Source organism: Cydia splendana, chromosome 18 (genome assembly GCF_910591565.1).
Source record: "Cydia splendana chromosome 18, ilCydSple1.2, whole genome shotgun sequence".
Taxonomy (NCBI): domain Eukaryota; kingdom Metazoa; phylum Arthropoda; class Insecta; order Lepidoptera; family Tortricidae; genus Cydia; species Cydia splendana.
In genome coordinates this window covers 14,904,463-14,921,662 of record NC_085977.1, presented here as the reverse complement: position 1 = coordinate 14,921,662, position 17,200 = coordinate 14,904,463, and the positions used below count along the sequence as shown (strand labels likewise).

The 17,200-nt window shown below is 39.6% G+C and overlaps 1 protein-coding gene across 1 annotated transcript in view; it reads right to left on the bottom strand.

The window, feature by feature from the left end:
- LOC134799152 (bifunctional glutamate/proline--tRNA ligase) overlaps window positions 1-17,200 on the bottom strand; it is a 102,709-nt gene that overhangs the window by 44,737 nt on the left and 40,772 nt on the right. Inside the window, exons 14-17 of the mRNA XM_063771559.1 lie at window positions 3,370-3,561; window positions 2,935-3,129; window positions 2,374-2,571; window positions 1,840-2,034 (exon numbers count right to left, since the gene is read on the bottom strand). Coding sequence (XP_063627629.1) covers window positions 1,840-2,034; window positions 2,374-2,571; window positions 2,935-3,129; window positions 3,370-3,561 — 780 coding nt within the window. The remainder of the gene's footprint in view (window positions 1-1,839; window positions 2,035-2,373; window positions 2,572-2,934; window positions 3,130-3,369; window positions 3,562-17,200) is intronic.

Here is a 17,200-nt window from a genome sequence, read left to right as displayed (position 1 = left end):
GTAGGAAAGCCAGTTGGCATCCTTACAAAAAGTACTGGGCGACCGTGTAGGATCTAATAAGCGCTTATGAAATTGTATATTACGTGTGGATGATATTGGCAATTTGATTTTGTCGTCTGGAGACGTTTTTAATGGACAAAGTAAAAGCTGTAACAAACAGGCGTACTTGACAGCAACCGGGGTCCGGTTAGTATTTGTCTTTCTTGCTCTCACTTATAATTGCGTTTTTAAAGGCCGTAACACACTATCGCACCGTACCGCGACCTTGGTGCGGTGCGATAGTGTGTTACGGCCTTAACTGACTTATTACATACCCACCCACTCGATCGAACATGAAATAAACCTCGGATTGGATCAAAGTCGCGGTCCGGTACATACGTTTAGGTAGAAAAACTCCGCGAGCCCTTACAAAGCTCTGCTTTTTGCTAGTATAATAAGCTACAAAAAACATTAGAAAACTAAGGGATTCAGATCGAAGGTCATTCGCGTGGGGTAGCCCCTTAATATATCCTGAACATCAGAATTCATCACCAAATATTTATCTAACGCATATGCACAGATCTTGTTTCAATTAAATGATCTTCTTTAATTAAATTGGCAAGTTATCTTCTTGATACAGCCGAATTTGACCATTTTAATAGATTTTAAACGTTATAATAGGCACATTTTCCTTGTTTTTGAAAATACCGGGATCCCGGTATTTCATTAAAAAATACCGGTATTGAAAAATCTGTTTAAACAGACGGGATCCCGGTATTTCGGGATCCCGGGATCCCGGTATTGGAAGCCCTATCCTACACTAAGATAACTTTTTTGTACATCTCAATTTGTACGGGCATATAAGTGCTCTCTTACTAATTTATAGCAAAGACATATGTAACTTCGTATAAGACGTATAAAGTCTAAGGAAAAAACGTGCCTCGGAATTCAAGTAAAAGTCATTCTCGAATAGATGTCGCACGACACCTTTAGCCTATCCTCAGCTAGATGGCGTGACGACACCGTTTCATATTTAACAATTTTAACACATAGATATCAGTGAATGAACATGGATCAAAATGATATAAAAATAATAAAATCATTTATCCATATATATACATTTTTAGGGTTCCGTACCCAAAGGGTAAAACGGGACCCTATTACTAAGACTTCGCTGTCCGTCCGTCCGTCCGTCCGTCCGTCCGTCCGTCCGTCCGTCCGTCCGTCCGTCCGTCCGTCCGTCTGTCACCAGGCTGTATCTCACGAACCGTGATAGCTAGACAGTTGAAATTTTCACAGATGATGTATTTCTGTTGCCGCTATAACAACAAATACTAAAAACAGAATAAAATAAAGATTTAAATGGGGCTCCCATACAACAAACGTGATTTTTGACCAAAGTTAAGCAACGTCGGGAGTGGTCAGTACTTGGATGGGTGACCGTTTTTTTTTTGCTTTTTTTTCGTTTTTTTTTTTTGCATTATGGTACGGAACCCTTCGTGCGCGAGTCCGACTCGCACTTGCCCGGTTTTTTTTGATAACTTTATGCGTTTTCATTTTGAGTTTTAGTCGTGTGTCGATAGACGGCAGTAAATTTACAGTGACTACAAAATTTACAATGACAGGACCCCTCTATACTATCTATTCTTTTTGTTTATAGTATATTTCAAACAGCTTGCAGGGGACGGTGACAGATGTCATTTCTTACAATTTATAATTCTATTATGATGACATCTGTCACCGTACCCAAACTGTTTGAAACAACATAGTAGTGAGTCTATAGTATGACGATGTATCACATATCAATCATATCATATATAATTCTAACAAGTGGTCTAAGAAAGTAATAGATTGTATTACCTGTCCAGTAGCAGCCTTGTACTTGGCCTTAAGGTCAAGCAGAGTCTTGACAGCGTCGTCAACCTTGGCCTTCTCGGCCTTGGCGGACTTCAGCGATCGCACAAGGTCACCCTGCTTGGCGACGTCATCACTCAATGTAGCAGCATCGTTCGATGGTGCGGCCGCTGGTGCTGGTGCCGCGCCTGGCTTCCATTCCTTAAAAAATATATATCAAATGTAACAGATTATAAGAAAAGATGGACGACTAAAAGCTAAAACACTTGAGAGAAATGTTTGAATTTCACTAAAATTACGGGACGTGGCGACGAGATTTTTATGACAACACTAACTAACTATTTAACTTTAAAGTACGACTCGTACGACGAGTATTTAGAGCTGCCAAACGCACTTGAATGACAGTACCATAAATGAATTCGTAATTTCTTATCTATCTCACTTCAAAGAAATGCAAGACGAATGTTCGGTCAAGCTAGCATGAGGAGATAAATTAGTCAAAACAGACAGTCACGCCGAGTAATTGGAGATGATCCTTACCTGACCAGTAGCTGCTTTGTACTTGGCCTTAAGGTCAAGCAGGGTCTTGACCGCCTCATCAACCTTGGCCTTGTCAGCTTTCGCAGCCTTGAGAGAGCGCACGAGGTCGCCCTGCTTGGCAACGCCGTCGCTTAACTTGGCCGCGTCACCTGACGCTGCCGGGACGGGTGCAGGAGCGAGTGCACCGGGCTTCCATTCCTGTTTGTGCCATTAATTATACATTAAATGATACTATGTTAAAATTAAGCATAGCCTCTGAAGAAATAGTAGGCGTTGAATCAGAGGTTTCTAACTTTTTCTGTACCACTTTCTGCCATCAAAATCATACAAGGCTGAGACTACGAGTCTTTTTTATATTTAATTTATTAAGGGTCCAAGAGTCAAGAATATTAAGGTCTTAAATATTTTTTAAACCTATTTTTTCTTAGATGAAATAGTGGAAACAGTTGGAAACTAAATGGTTAAATACTGTAAGCTAGAAACCAAAACTAACATTCCTGTTTTTTAATTAGATAGATAGAACCATAATTGCAAATAAATATAACGAGCATTTTTTCTCACCTGTCCAGTTGCAGCTTTGTACTTGGCCTTAAGGTCGAGCAGGGTCTTGACCGCCTCATCAACCTTGGCTTTATCAGCCTTGGCGGCCTTCAGTGATCGCACAAGGTCGCCCTGCTTGGCAACTTCGTCACTCAACTTGGAGGAGTCGCCTGATGCAGGAGGGGCCGCGGTAGGAGCAGCGCCCGGCTTCCAGTCCTGGTTCATATTAAAGAGATTTTATTGACCTGATAATATGTTAAGTTTATATGAAGCTTTTTTTTTAATCTTGCCTGACTAGTAGCTACCTTGTACTTGGCCTCAAGGTCAAGCAGCGTCTTGACAGCCGCGTCAACCTTGGCCTTATCAGCCCTGGCAGCCTTCAGTGATCGCACCAGGTCACCCAGCTTGGCGACTTTGTCACTCAACTTGGCAAAAGTGATTTAAGATGTTCCTTACCTGTCCAGTAGCAGCTTTGTACTTGGCTTTAAGGTCAAGCAGCGTCTTAACAGCCGCGTCAACCTTGGCCTTATCAGCCTTGGCAGCCTTCAGTGACCGCACCAGATCACCCTGCTTGGCGACGTCGTCACTCAACTTGGCAGAGTCGTTTGCGGCGGGTTGCTTGGCTTGCGTTGACTGCACTGGTTTAGGCTGAAAAGAAAACTGTTGTTAGTAAAATTGTAGGTAGGTATAGTACCAAGTAGGTATAGGCGAGGTGACTCCGCATGGCATTTGCAATATGACGATTATAATGACACTCCCTCACTTTGTTCTATTCAAGTCGGTGCAAAGTTAGCTTAGACGGAATCATAAAACTTTAACCCCCTTATTCATAAACGTGTACTAAAGTTGACAAGCCGTTAATAATCGTTTGTCCCTTTCCATCATACCAATACGTCGGAAAGAGACAAACGATTATTATCGGCTTGTCAACTTTAGTAAACGTTTGTGAATAATGGGGTGTTTATTTTTTGCGTGACATGACTGAAAGGCTTATAAGCAGCATATAAGTTATACGGCCGCGGTAACCTCATGGTACTAAAGGGGCCCACTGATTAACAGTCCGCCGGACGATATCGGTCTGTCAGTTAGAACAAAATTTTGACAGTTCCGAACAACTGACAGGCCGATACCGTCCGGCGGACTATTAATCAGTGGGCCCCTTAAGAGCGCTATTACATTTCGGCGTTGAGCGAGTTTAGGTATTTTACGCGCTGCGGCAGTCCGTGCGAGCTCAGTATGCCGATCCCTTCTGCCACACTCGCACTACAATGATGGATTAAACATTCTTGATCCTTCGCGAAGCATAAATTGAAATCAACCATAACAACACTAACTGTACTTAACTTTTAAAGTTCTAAAACTGTTATTTGGTAAGTACGAAAATACTAAATGCAGTGCAAATGTACATAGGGGCTGTTCATAAATTACGTCATCTATTTTTGACGATTTTTGACCTTCCCCACCCCTCAAATCATCCAAAAATCAAGCTTCGGATGAATCTGTTTCCTCCTACGTCATGTTACCATCATCCGATGTCCAGACCCCCCCCCCCCCCACTCCTCCCATTTGAAACGACGTAATTTATGAATAGCCCCATACTCGTACTTATGAAGGTATATTACTCGAAAGAAATTATAGGTACCTACTCGCTTATTTACATGTTTCGTCATTGCATTTGGTACCTATAGGTTGTAAAGTTTGTATCAACGAGGGTTTAAAAACGAACTGGTACTGAGGATCTGATGATGATTAAGGTGGTCACGGATACCAATCAACCATGTAGTAACATGATTAGGCTCGTTTGATTCGTCTCAACAAGATCTTTGACACTGAAGATACACAGGGTCTGATGATGGAGCTGGAAGGTGGCCACGGGTACCAGTCTATCATGTAACTAAACAACTTCGTGTTTGGGCTCGTTTGATTCGTCTCAACAAGATCTTTGACACTAGGTGATACTCAGAGTCTGATGATGGAGCTGGAAGGTGGTCACCGGTACCAATCAACCATGCAACTAAACCACTTCGTGTTTAGGCTCGTTTTATTCGTTTCAACAAGATCTTTGACACAAGATAGTACTCAGGGTCTGATGTTGGAGCCGGAAGGTGGTCACCGGTACCAATCAACCATGCAACTAAACCACTTCGTGTTTAGGCACGTTTTATTCATCTCAACAAGATCTTTGACACAAGGTAGTACTCAGGGTCTGATGATGGAGCGCGAAGGTGGCGACGGGTACCTGTCTATCATCATCAGCTCTATCATCAGACCCTGAGTAGTATCTTGTGTCAAACATCTTATTGCGACGAATCAAACGAGCCCAAACACGAAGTAGTTCAGTTACATGGTAGACTGGTACCCGTGGCCACAGTCCAGCTCCATCATCAGACCCTGAGTACTAACTTGTGTCAAAGATCTTGTTGCGACGAATCGAACGAAGCCAAACACGAAGTGGTTTAGTTGCATGGTTGATTGGTACCGGTGACCACCTTCCGGATCCATCATCAGACCCTCAGTACTACCTTGTGTCAAACATCTTGTTGCGACAAATCAAACGAGCCCAAACACGAAGTGGTTCAGTTACATGGTAGACTGGTACCCGTGGCCACAGTCAGCTCCATCATCAGACCCTGAGTACTAACTTGTGTCAAAGATCTTGTTGCGACGAATCGAACGAAGCCAAACACGAAGTGGTTTAGTTGCATGGTTGATTGGTACCGGTCACCACCTTCCGGATCCATCATCAGACCCTCAGTACTACCTTGTGTCAAAGATCTTGTTGCGACAAATCAAACGAGCCCAAACACGAAGTGGTTCAGTTACATGGTAGACTGGTACCCGTGGCCACCTTCCAGCTCCATCATCAGATCCTGAGTACTATCTTGTGTCCAAGGTCTTGTTGAGACGAATCAAACGAGCCTAAACACGAAGTGGTTTAGTTGCATGGTTGATTGGTACCGGTGACCACCTTCCGGCTCCAACATCAGACCCTGAGTACTATCTTGTGTCAAAGATCTTATAGAAACGAATAAAACGAGCCTAAACACGAAGTGGTTTAGTGGCATGGTTGATTGGTACCGGTGACCACCTGCCGGCTCCATCATCAGACCCTGAGTACTATCTTGTGTCAAAGATCTTGTTGAGACGAATCAAACGAGCCTAAACACGAAGTGGTTTAGTTGCATGGTTGATTGGTACCGGTGACCACCTTCCGGCTCCATCATCAGACCCTGAGTACTATCTTAAGTCAAAGATCTTGTTGAGCCGAATCAAACGAGCCCAAACACGAAGTGGTTTAGTTGCATGGTTGATTGGTACCGGTGACCACCTTCCGGCTCCATCATCAGACCCTGAGTACTATCTTAAGTCAAAGATCTTGTTGAGACGAATAAAACGAGCCTAAACACGAAGTGGTTTAGTTGCATTGTTGATTGGTACTGGTGACCACCTTCCGGCTCCATCATCAGACCCTGAGTACTATCTTAAGTCAAAGATCTTGTTGAGCCGAATCAAACGAGCCCAAACACGAAGTGGTTTAGTTGCATGGTTGATTGGTACCGGTGACCACCTTCCGGCTCCATCATCAGACCCTGAGTACTATCTTGTGTCAAAGATCTTGTTGAGATGAATAAAACGAGCCTAAACACGAAGTGGTTTAGTTGCATGGTTGATTGGTACCGGTGACCACCTTCCGGCTCCATCATCAGACCCTGAGTACTATCTTGAGTCAAATAAATACATATAGAATGTCAGGTCGTTTCAAATATTTTTAATCCTGTCCGGTAGTTTATTAAACTGTACCATTATAAATTATAATACTATAAAAACAGTGCTAGGATCAAAGTCTCTCGTTGCGGTTTACACGCACACAGTATAGCGTTTTACACGGCGCCCGCCGCACACAATGATAAAAAACCTCGTCGTCGCCGTTGAAAATGTGCGGAGCCGACCGACACACGTCCTGCCTCTACAAGCTCTGCCGCGGCACTGAGCTGGCGCAGCGCGCGTCATCGGTAATATAGAGTAGTTTTCAAAAAATTGCCAAAAAATTATAGTAGAATTTCATAAACACTAATGTATACCAACAGTATAAGCAAACGTTGCAGATTGCTTGAGTATGAAAATGACTTCGATATTAAGTAGATTTTCGTAGGAATTGACACTTGTTTCGGAGAGAAAATCGAGTTCGTTTTACTTTGATTTTCTCTTTCTCAAAGGTATGTAGGAAAAATATAGTTTGATATGCCTAAAGTACAGGGTATTAGTAATACAAAATAGCCAGGTTTAGCAGAGTAAAATTCTTAACATTTCCAAATAAGAGCTCGCCATTCAGTGCTTCACGGGGTTTTTCGGAAACGACCATCAGAAAAAAAATCATTACTAATTTAATAAGTCCTTTTTCTAATATTTACAACGATATTTATAAAGATAAGAAGACGCTTTTACTGGAACAAGTACTCATTGTTTCTAATAATGAGCGCAAAGTCCTGAATTTCGTCGACTAGTATCATCAATTTTGCATTATTTCGACTTTTCTTGTAAGAGCGCTCTTAAGAGACCGACCTGGCGTGAAATATGAAACAAAATAAATATGGGTGCACAGATCATCTCAAAAATATGTCCCATAGCTCTTATGTCAGCGAATTAAGAACTATGGGACATATTTTTGAATAAGTTGGCTACACCCATATCATGTTTGTATAAATAAAAACTCGTCAAGTTTTTTTTTCTTTTCGTTTAATTTCAAATAGTTCGGCCATTCGAAAAAAAAGTTCGGAGACAAGTGGATGAAATGCATGAATCTAGTATTAAGACTGGATCTGGCATGAGGGTGGGGAGAAGTGACCGAACAGGATAGTCTTATGTATCTTTCAGTAGGAGTAGCAGCGAAAGAGCTATTATTGTTTGTCCTTGTCACAGTCGCACATTTTATTTGTTCCCCACCTTTTTTTAGTATTGATTATGGTGGGCAACAAATGAATTCGACCAATCACAGTGTCGCATTTGCGTATGTTTTGTCCCTCACGGAGGCACGCGTATACCACTTCTATACGATCCTACCTTCTATGTTCTATGATGAAATGATACACAAAAAATCTACGAAACAAAACGCAATCTCAAGTGTCAGGTAAAGTGACGGCTGTCAAATAAAATCTAAAAAGGGTATTCGGCGCGATTTTTTCTCCGAGTGAAATTTAGATTACGACATGAATGTTTTCAACTCTAATTAGCTTTAAAATGAATGCTTGTGATAAAATATTAGTACTACTACTTAAAGGGCGATAAACTATAGTCGTGTCTTATGGTTTCGTGTTAAACATTGATGTAGAATTGTGTTACTTTACAGGCCTAGGGAAGTTTAAATTGTATATTCAATAAGGTAATGCGGGTAGATTGCTCTTGTATACAAGTATACATTATCAAATTATCTGCAAGTTAACTGAAGTAAACAAAGGTAAGTTACAAAAATATTACATATAGTGCTAAAAATCTATTTCAAAATAACACCTAAAACTTTTCGGGTGCCTAGTCCTATTATTACCATACGTGTGAGAAAATTGAATTAAATGCAATCTATTAAAAATTAAAAGCCTCGCCACGATATAGTTTTACTGTTATTATTGTGGTAAATATGTTCACAGACCGACAAATGACCTTCATATAGAATTTTAGCCTATATTTCAATGTTTCCGGCGTCGGATAACTGGCACCACGCGGTTATGAGAATGCAATGACTTAGTTAGGCAGTTATCACACGGGCGCCGCATCTGCATCAGTGTGATAAGAGCCTTAGGTACCTAACTACTTTAAAGGAAGTTTTAGAAAATGGCGACTTAGGAAGTAGGACTTAGTTAGTGTTTAAAACTATGTAAAATGACCTCTGAAGTCATTAAATTCTTACTCTGTTGTTAATGTAAGACAAATTTTATCTCATTGAAAAATATCCAAAATTAAGATAATCACTGAAATAGTATAAACCGAAATATTATTATTATTTGTCTGTCTTTCCATATATCGGGACCATGTGGGGTCCCGGACCTTTGGGAGGCGTGCGTGGGGCCGAAGCCAACAGCGCAGTGGCCCTTTAAGACAAATTAATCTAAAGGCAAGGGATACACATGGCGGATACCATCCCCGAACGCACAACATGATACATCCGGAGATGGTCCCCGCCAGGTGCAAAGACTATTGCAGTGCAGCACTTTTGTGCTGTGATGGGAGCTAAGGTCATAGGCTATAGATTTGAATGTTGGATGGACTGGAAATCGGGCTATGGGAGGAGACTAGCGGACACCTGCCGTGACAATCAGTCTCAAAATTGTATGAGACAGGTGGTGACTCGCCAACTCATTGAGTGGGCCCCGCAATGGCCGCACGCACAGTGCGACAACAGGGCAACACTTTGGAGTGGCTGTGAGGTTGTTGAGAGGTGTGTCTGCGGTAGCCAGATCACGGTAATCCGTTCAGCAGGCCGCCGGCATTATGACATTTTACACTTCCAACCTAGCATAGGTCCCGCTCTTGCGACTCCACTCTGGCCGGCCAGTCAAGGCCAGCACAGAGGCGAGGGCTAGATGAAAGTGCCCTCTGGAATAGGGGTCCGCGGTGTCGCCACTCACCGTCAGCTCGCCACAAGCTGCCCCCGCGGGGTTATTATTATTATTTCGTTTTAGACAGGCAGCTGATGCTGATGCGTCTAAATCATAGTTCACTTAATATTTTCATAGAAAATAATTTAATTTGATCTTAGACTGAAATAGTACTTGAAAAATGTAAACATACAATTATTAATAGTCAACATAAAATATAAAATCTTGTAAGCTAGCTGGCTCTAAAATATTTTACTTACATCAATACTTAAACTCAGTAATTTAACACTTGTATCTTAATGCAATAATACCTTTGGGCCGGCTACGGTTATTAAAAAGAATTGTTCTGTTTGCATTTTTATTCATTAGTTCATAATAAAGAAAACATCCATAAATCAGGAACAAATATCCATGATACATCATAAATTTATATTTGACCACTTTCAAAGTCACTATCTATTTTATGCTGATTGTATGATTTGTACGTTTCTCAGGAGCCGTAGTAGATTTATAAATTAAAAATGTTTTTTATACATGTTCTCTAATAAAAAACATAAACACCACTCTATTTTTCCAGCATTCAAGACCCTATGCACAAAAATGGACCAACAAACACACCTCCATTATGACCCTAACATTATAAACTGCGACGACATACCCGACACTATCACAATAACATCGGCTCCAGAAAAACGTAAAAAAATAAAGAAAAAACGTAAACGGCGAATTAGTTTTTACAACATGGATAACCTATTGATCACCAGGAAGTTAAAGATTAAAAAGAAAAAGTTTAAATGTGTGTTAAGTGTAAACACATGTGAAGAGAGGCCTGCGTCTATTGTGAGGTCTGCTTATAATGTGTGTAAGAAGGAAGCTTATTATGAACGGATTGTGCCGATTTGTTTGAGAGACATGTGTTCTGATATTTCTAGCTGTTGCAGGTCGACATTGAGCAGAGTAAGTTGAATCTTATTGCTGCTATTATACAGGGTGGCTAAAAAATAACTGCATTCCTATTGCCAAGGAGGTTTTGGGATTATATATACTCAGCAACTTTTACTATGGGACCAACCCCGAAATCGTGAAAAAAAATTTACCCTCCCATAGAAAATAGGACAGCCAAAGATGTATAAAACAGCTAAATTTTTTTTTCGCGATTTCAGTGTTGGTCCCATGTCCCATAGTAAAAGTTGCTCAGTATAATCCCAAAACCTCCCTGGCAACGGGAATGGAGTTATTTTTTAGCCACCCTGTATACTAATTCTTCGAATTTACAACGTCACGACGTGAATTCTGTATTTCCTTAGCAATTGATATGTTTCCGTCTTTTGAAATTATTTTAGAATAGAAAATAATTTATTTGAAACAACACATAACAATCTTAAAATTAATACAGGCAAACATGTAACATAGGTTATGTAATTGGTTGTTCCAAAAAGGATACCACTCAGCATGTGTCGGAGCATTTAGTGCAACGACGCTGATTTCAGTGGACCCTTGAACTTATAAAAAAAGAAATAAAACAATACTAAAAAACAATGCGTAAATAGTAATTTTCGTTTTTTAGGGATATCGTAACCCGAACGACAGTCTCTCCCCGGTATCGTCTATAGCCTTAACTGACGTGTTCGCGTGTAATAACATTTCGTACGAAGACGTGAGCAACGGTAGCTTCTCGAGTGACTCTGAGGAATTGGACACGCTCATTAAGCGCACAAAACAGGTAAATTGTTAGTAAAATATAGTTGGACAATCTTGCACAGATCTACCTACATACAGTCAGCAGCAGAAGCTGCTAAGCGGGCCCGGCGAGGTGTTTAAAATTACCTTGACACGCTCGGATCTTATTCTCTTAATAATAAAGTCGCGTCAAGATCATTTTGAACACCTCGCCCGCTTATCAACTTTTGCTGCTGACTGTACAATACAACTCACTAATATCAAAAGAAACGTGACATAGAAATTAAGCATATTAATCGAACTATGGTAGACAACACAAAATAGTTCCACGGTAAGTTCAATAAGACTGCATGCTGTTGTAGGTACTTTAGACGAGTACTGGCCGCCATCCTACACCATCACTAAAAATTTAATTTCTACTAAGTATTGTCATTATTCATGATAGTGTCAGGTCCGTATGACCTGCTATTTTTTATTCTGACTGTACCTACGCCAGAAATTTCCATGGAACTCGTTTCTTTCCACTACGATTACATCGAGCAATAAATTCGCAACATATTTAATAAGGTATTGAATGATAAGGTCAGTTTACCAAGAAACGGGGTTCCATACAAATAGGTTTACACTAATCGGGCATGGTTATCGATTATCGGTGTTTTTTTTTATCGTTTTATTACTTTTATAAAACCTCATGTTAGAAAAATGTCTGAATTTATCGGACCTGCACGGTCATCCAAACATATTTTACGATCACAAAGGAGATAATATTATCTACTAGGACACTAATCAACTGAATTTTCACTGTCTAAAATTCTAAAAGTTTTGGCTGAAGGGTGTCAATAGGGAATATTAGGCAAAGCTCTGCGTAGGTGGCACCTTTGTGGCACATACAGTAAACAAACCACATTGACACATCACACGTCACGTCAATCAGATGGCCTACCACGAAACAAGAAAATCGAAATTTCGTTATCTAATCTCTCTATCACTCTTGCATATTAGAGCGATAAAGAGGCAGATAACTAAATTTCGATTTTCGCGTTTACCGGTAGGCACTCGTTAACAAACCGCCTTGATGCATCAATGTCATATTTTATTGTCTGTGAAAACTTGTCATGGTATAATAATATACTCCGCCTGGTACTCCATTCCCGTCTTTTCTAGGTCACCTAACTGACACGGGCCTACGTCATCATGCGACAGCGCTATATGATAATATGCGATAGCGCTATATATAGCGGCCATGTTGTTGTGACGTAGGCCCGTGTCACTCTGGGAATGGAAGACCATGTTTTATTAGACTATGAAAACTTGTCAAAAAACAGTTTAAGGCACAGTATGCATAGTTAGTCTATGAATTTACTGAGTCGGTAGTGCTGCACTCTGGCGGCAGAACATTGCAGTAATATCCCCTATTTCCGGCGGTTCCGCGGCCGGCTTCCTGACAATTCAGGGTTGCGTAATAAATAGTTTTAAGATATATTTATAATATGTACGCTAGTTTTAGCCTTTAGGGGACCTATAGGCCACTAATTGCCGGAAGTAGGTAAAGATTTTTCTTTTCATTTCAAAACTGATGTTTGACTGCGGAAGGGTACGGATCATGTTGTCCCCCGCTATTTCTGTATCTTTAGGTATTAAATTAAAATAAAAGTAAACAAAATCTACCCTCAAATGGCTCCTTAAGCCAGTTGAGGGTAGAAGAAACATTACACGATCAAATAATGTAGGTTAAAGCATGGTATAATAATATACTCCGCCTGGTACTCCATTCCCGTCTTTTCTAGGTCACCTAACTGACACGGGCCTACGTCATCATGCGACAGCGTTATATGATAATATGCGATAGCGCTATATATAGCGGCCATGTTGTTGTGACGTAGGCCCGTGTCACTCTGGGAATGGAAGACCATGTTTTATTAGACTATGGGTTAAAGTCAGGTCGTTCAGTGACTGGTCCTGGCGGTTTTGTAATTAACGGTTAACCAATAAATGTTATAACTACCCGGAAATGTACAAATTGTTTGTTTACTTTTATTTAAATACCTAAAGATAAAGACTATAATGCAAGAAACCTTAATTTCTAACCTGAGCCTCAATAACTGCTGAGGGCAGTCGGCTAGCCGAGCGCGGTCGAACAATTGAGTGAGACGCTAAACTTCACTAAAGTATTGAATGTTTTTTTTTTCAGCGAGAGAGACAAATCAACCATTTCTACCCAGCACGAGAGTACACCAGCACACCGATGTCAAAAATCGACTACATACACACACCAAGTCCGTATAGTATCGATACTGACAAAAAATCCATACACTCTGACACCACTATGATATTACACCCTCTTTCCGAAGCTTATTCCCCAACTGCATCTTTAGATGCAATACACTTGGAAAATGACGGAACTAATGGTATGATTGATATTAATCTACCTTACTCTCCTATAATGACTTCTGATTTATTCACAATGGGGAATATGGATTATTCTCCAGTGCGAACTATTAATGATAATATTGATGTCCCATACTCTCCTACGTTTACTCCAAAAAGTATTGAAATAGATCATGTACCAAGTTACATGAATGCGCCATCTATATTTTCACCTGCTTTCATCAAAATCGAAAATTTTGATAACATCACCAGAAACAATCTTAATGGAAACGAGACACCTACTATGACTCCGGGTATGATATTTGGAAAACCAAATTCTAACATGAATGACAGTTTTAATATGAATTCATGTCAAAACGTTAGATATTCTCCGAGTTCTCCTACTGTAACTCCAGATTTCCACAAAGCAGTTACCACACGAATGAACACTGTGAATAATCCAAATGTAGCACATCCTATTACAAGAATGATTAAACAAGAGAATATAAATGAACAATCTACAATTAACAATTATACTAGTACACTAAACTGTACTATTTTGACTGAAGATTTAATAAAAAGGGAGCCTTGTGAAGAATATTATGATCCCTCTACAGACACTGATTATAATATGAACAATACAATTCATTGTAAAAATGAAAGGGATGGTGAGAGAGGGAGACACAGTCAAGCTGGTTTGAATGAACTAGCTATAAAAATTGAAAAAGACGAATATACGAATGTTGATTCGGAGTCTAAGGTATTTCAGAATAATGTTAACATTAAAACTGAAGACTATTGAAGGCAGACATTTTATGAAAACTTGTTTTTAGATTTAAGTGATTATAGTTCCATGTTGCTAAGAAGTTGAGCCAAACATATGACATTTCAATCCAGTTGAAATGTATTCGTTTTATTACCTAAAAATAACTTTTTAGATTATAAAATGGTAACATGTGGCATGATTTCTTTCTTAGTTACCGCGGTTTATACCTAATTTAGTTACCTACACATTAAAACAGTACGTAGTAGCTAGTTTTTATTTATTTATGTAAGTAATAATATATTTTAAATATATTATTACTACTCGTATAAGTAAGTTGATCATAGCTTTTAAAATTAAGTTGTTTTTTTTTTCAAGCATGGTTCTTGCTAGTTGATTTTGAGAACGTGCGTAAACATATTATGTAGCTTAAGTAGGTACCTTTATTTAAAAATATATTATTACCTGAACGTAATTTAGTTTAATTTTCAAAATACTCTTGGCAAAAAAAAAACATTGGAATACTTATACGATTTTGTAATATCTTTAATAAATCTATATAAATTCTTAAATTAAATAAGGATATTTTTTTTGTCAGAAACAGCATAAAATATCCTATAGGGTTGACAATGACAAACTGTATCCCAATTCATCTACTTAAATGTTTTTTTCAAATACGAAGAGTATGGCGACTGGTTTCATCTCTATACAATTTTGGGAGATTTAGCGTTTTAAGGTTTATAAATTATATGGACTACAACAGTGGTCGGCAACAGGGCCCGGGCCGCATGCGGCCCGCAAACCTCTCACTTGCGGCCCGCGAGCCCCCCTAGCTATTTTATATGTAATATTGACAAACGACAATATCTGATGAAGTCATAAATATTAACAAAGTGCGGCCCGCTTCAACTTCGTTAACTACTTTGTGGCCCTTGGCTGCTAAAAGGTTGCCGACCGCTGGACTACAACAACAATACCTACATCAATTATTAACTACAATATATCGTCGCTTAGAAGACAACAATGTCAATAAATAATCAGGTCAAAGCCGCCCACTTTACTCATATAGTTTGTATCCTAACACCTTGTCCTCATCTTGTCATTATCGATTAATATATCGAGTAAGGAAACTCCTTGAATACATACGGAACCCAGATATAGACATATAATAATCGTAATCAAGACGCAATGCGCTAGCGCACAATTATGATTTAACGATGTGGTCAAAGGAACTACATTGTTAGAGCTTGAATGGCAAAAGATGCAACTCTTTTATTATTTTTAGTACATAAGTATTGTGGTTAGATCCCGATTCGCCGAATTCTTGTTTCGCCGTATTTACTTTAGTGCGTCACAATCCAAATATACCTATGTGAATCCGACGAATCTGGAACTAACCCATATTTTTGTGAAAAAATTATGCTGTAGCCCCCCATCTTCATGCCTAGTGAGTCTAATACGTTGTAAATGTTGGGATTATTTATAAAACTTAGAAAAGAAGTGTTATGTTTTAGGCAGTCTGTAAAAGTCGAATATATAATGATATAGTTTAGTGACCCCAAGTTTTGGCCATAGATCCATTAAGCTCCGGTAACCGCTTACCATCAGGCGGGCTGTATGCTTGTTAGCCACTGACGTGGAGTTAAAAACGCCTTATTTGGTCTTATTAAAGCGAGGGTAGGTTAACAATTACTTTAGCGTTAAAGTTCTTTCTTCTTTACTTATGTTATGAAGTTATGAATGTGAATGAAGATCAGCTTTATGGAAACAAGTAGGTAGTATATTTCGAAAGCTCATCGAAAAACATCGTTTTCTCAGATATATTCTTATGCCATAGCAGACATGTATCGAACAAATAGATCAATACAGCGAATAATTGAATATGCGCAATTACCTACTACTAAGTATAGATAATGGTAGGGGAGCCCAAGAGGTGTGTTGTGTTTACTCGAGCGCGTCAGATTAAGATATGAATGATATCTTGCTACCCCGTGTAGTCTACCTTTACCCCTTTTAGCCATCTATGTTGAGCCCTTGGTTGGTGGGGGGTTGGTGGGGAGTTCAACAAATTGTTAGGCAGATTATGGATTTGGTCATATTAGTCCAAATTAACGCTATAATTGTACTATTACTAAATCTGATAATTATTTGCACGCATTTCCTTAATCTGACAGTTACAATGTAAAAATTAGGCGTCAAACTTGTGTTCGTCAGATTAAGAAAATGTCTACAAATAAGTGTTATATTAAGTTATAGAAAAAATATAGCATTAACGTAGATAAAAACGACCACCAAACCCACAAACTGCTTAACGATTTTTTAACCCTCCACCAACCTCCCGAAATTTAAAAAAAATTCTAGATGCTTTCCGGCTCGCCGGAAAAAAAACTTTATATAACTTTTTATTCTTCTTATCATCTAATACCTATTTCGATTCCAATAGGTCTGTATGACGCTCGAGTAAATCCCGATTCAGCATCGTGGGCTCCCCTACTATAAATAATATGCTAATAATTAAGTAAGACGTCATCATAACCTAGCTTTCCGTAAAGTATGGGAAAACCCACCACAACGCTTGTGGCACTTACGGCCTTCTTTAAACTTTATTGTTATTTCAATCGCTTGTTATTGTAGGCGATTCGATTACTCGAGAGAAGCGATGGTCTATTTCGAAGATGCATTATCTCTGTCACTCCAATAGATAGAAAGGCACTTGTCCCACCGCCAAAGATGAGCGATAAGCGAGTAGAACGATAAACTAGAAACGAGTGGGCGAGCGGCGAGAAGCGAGTGTTAGCTCCAATAGTTTTGTCGCTCGCGGCTATAGGCGAGTGTTCGAGTCCGACGGGCTATTACTCGCGTCACTCGCTCGGGCGGTGCAGCGTAG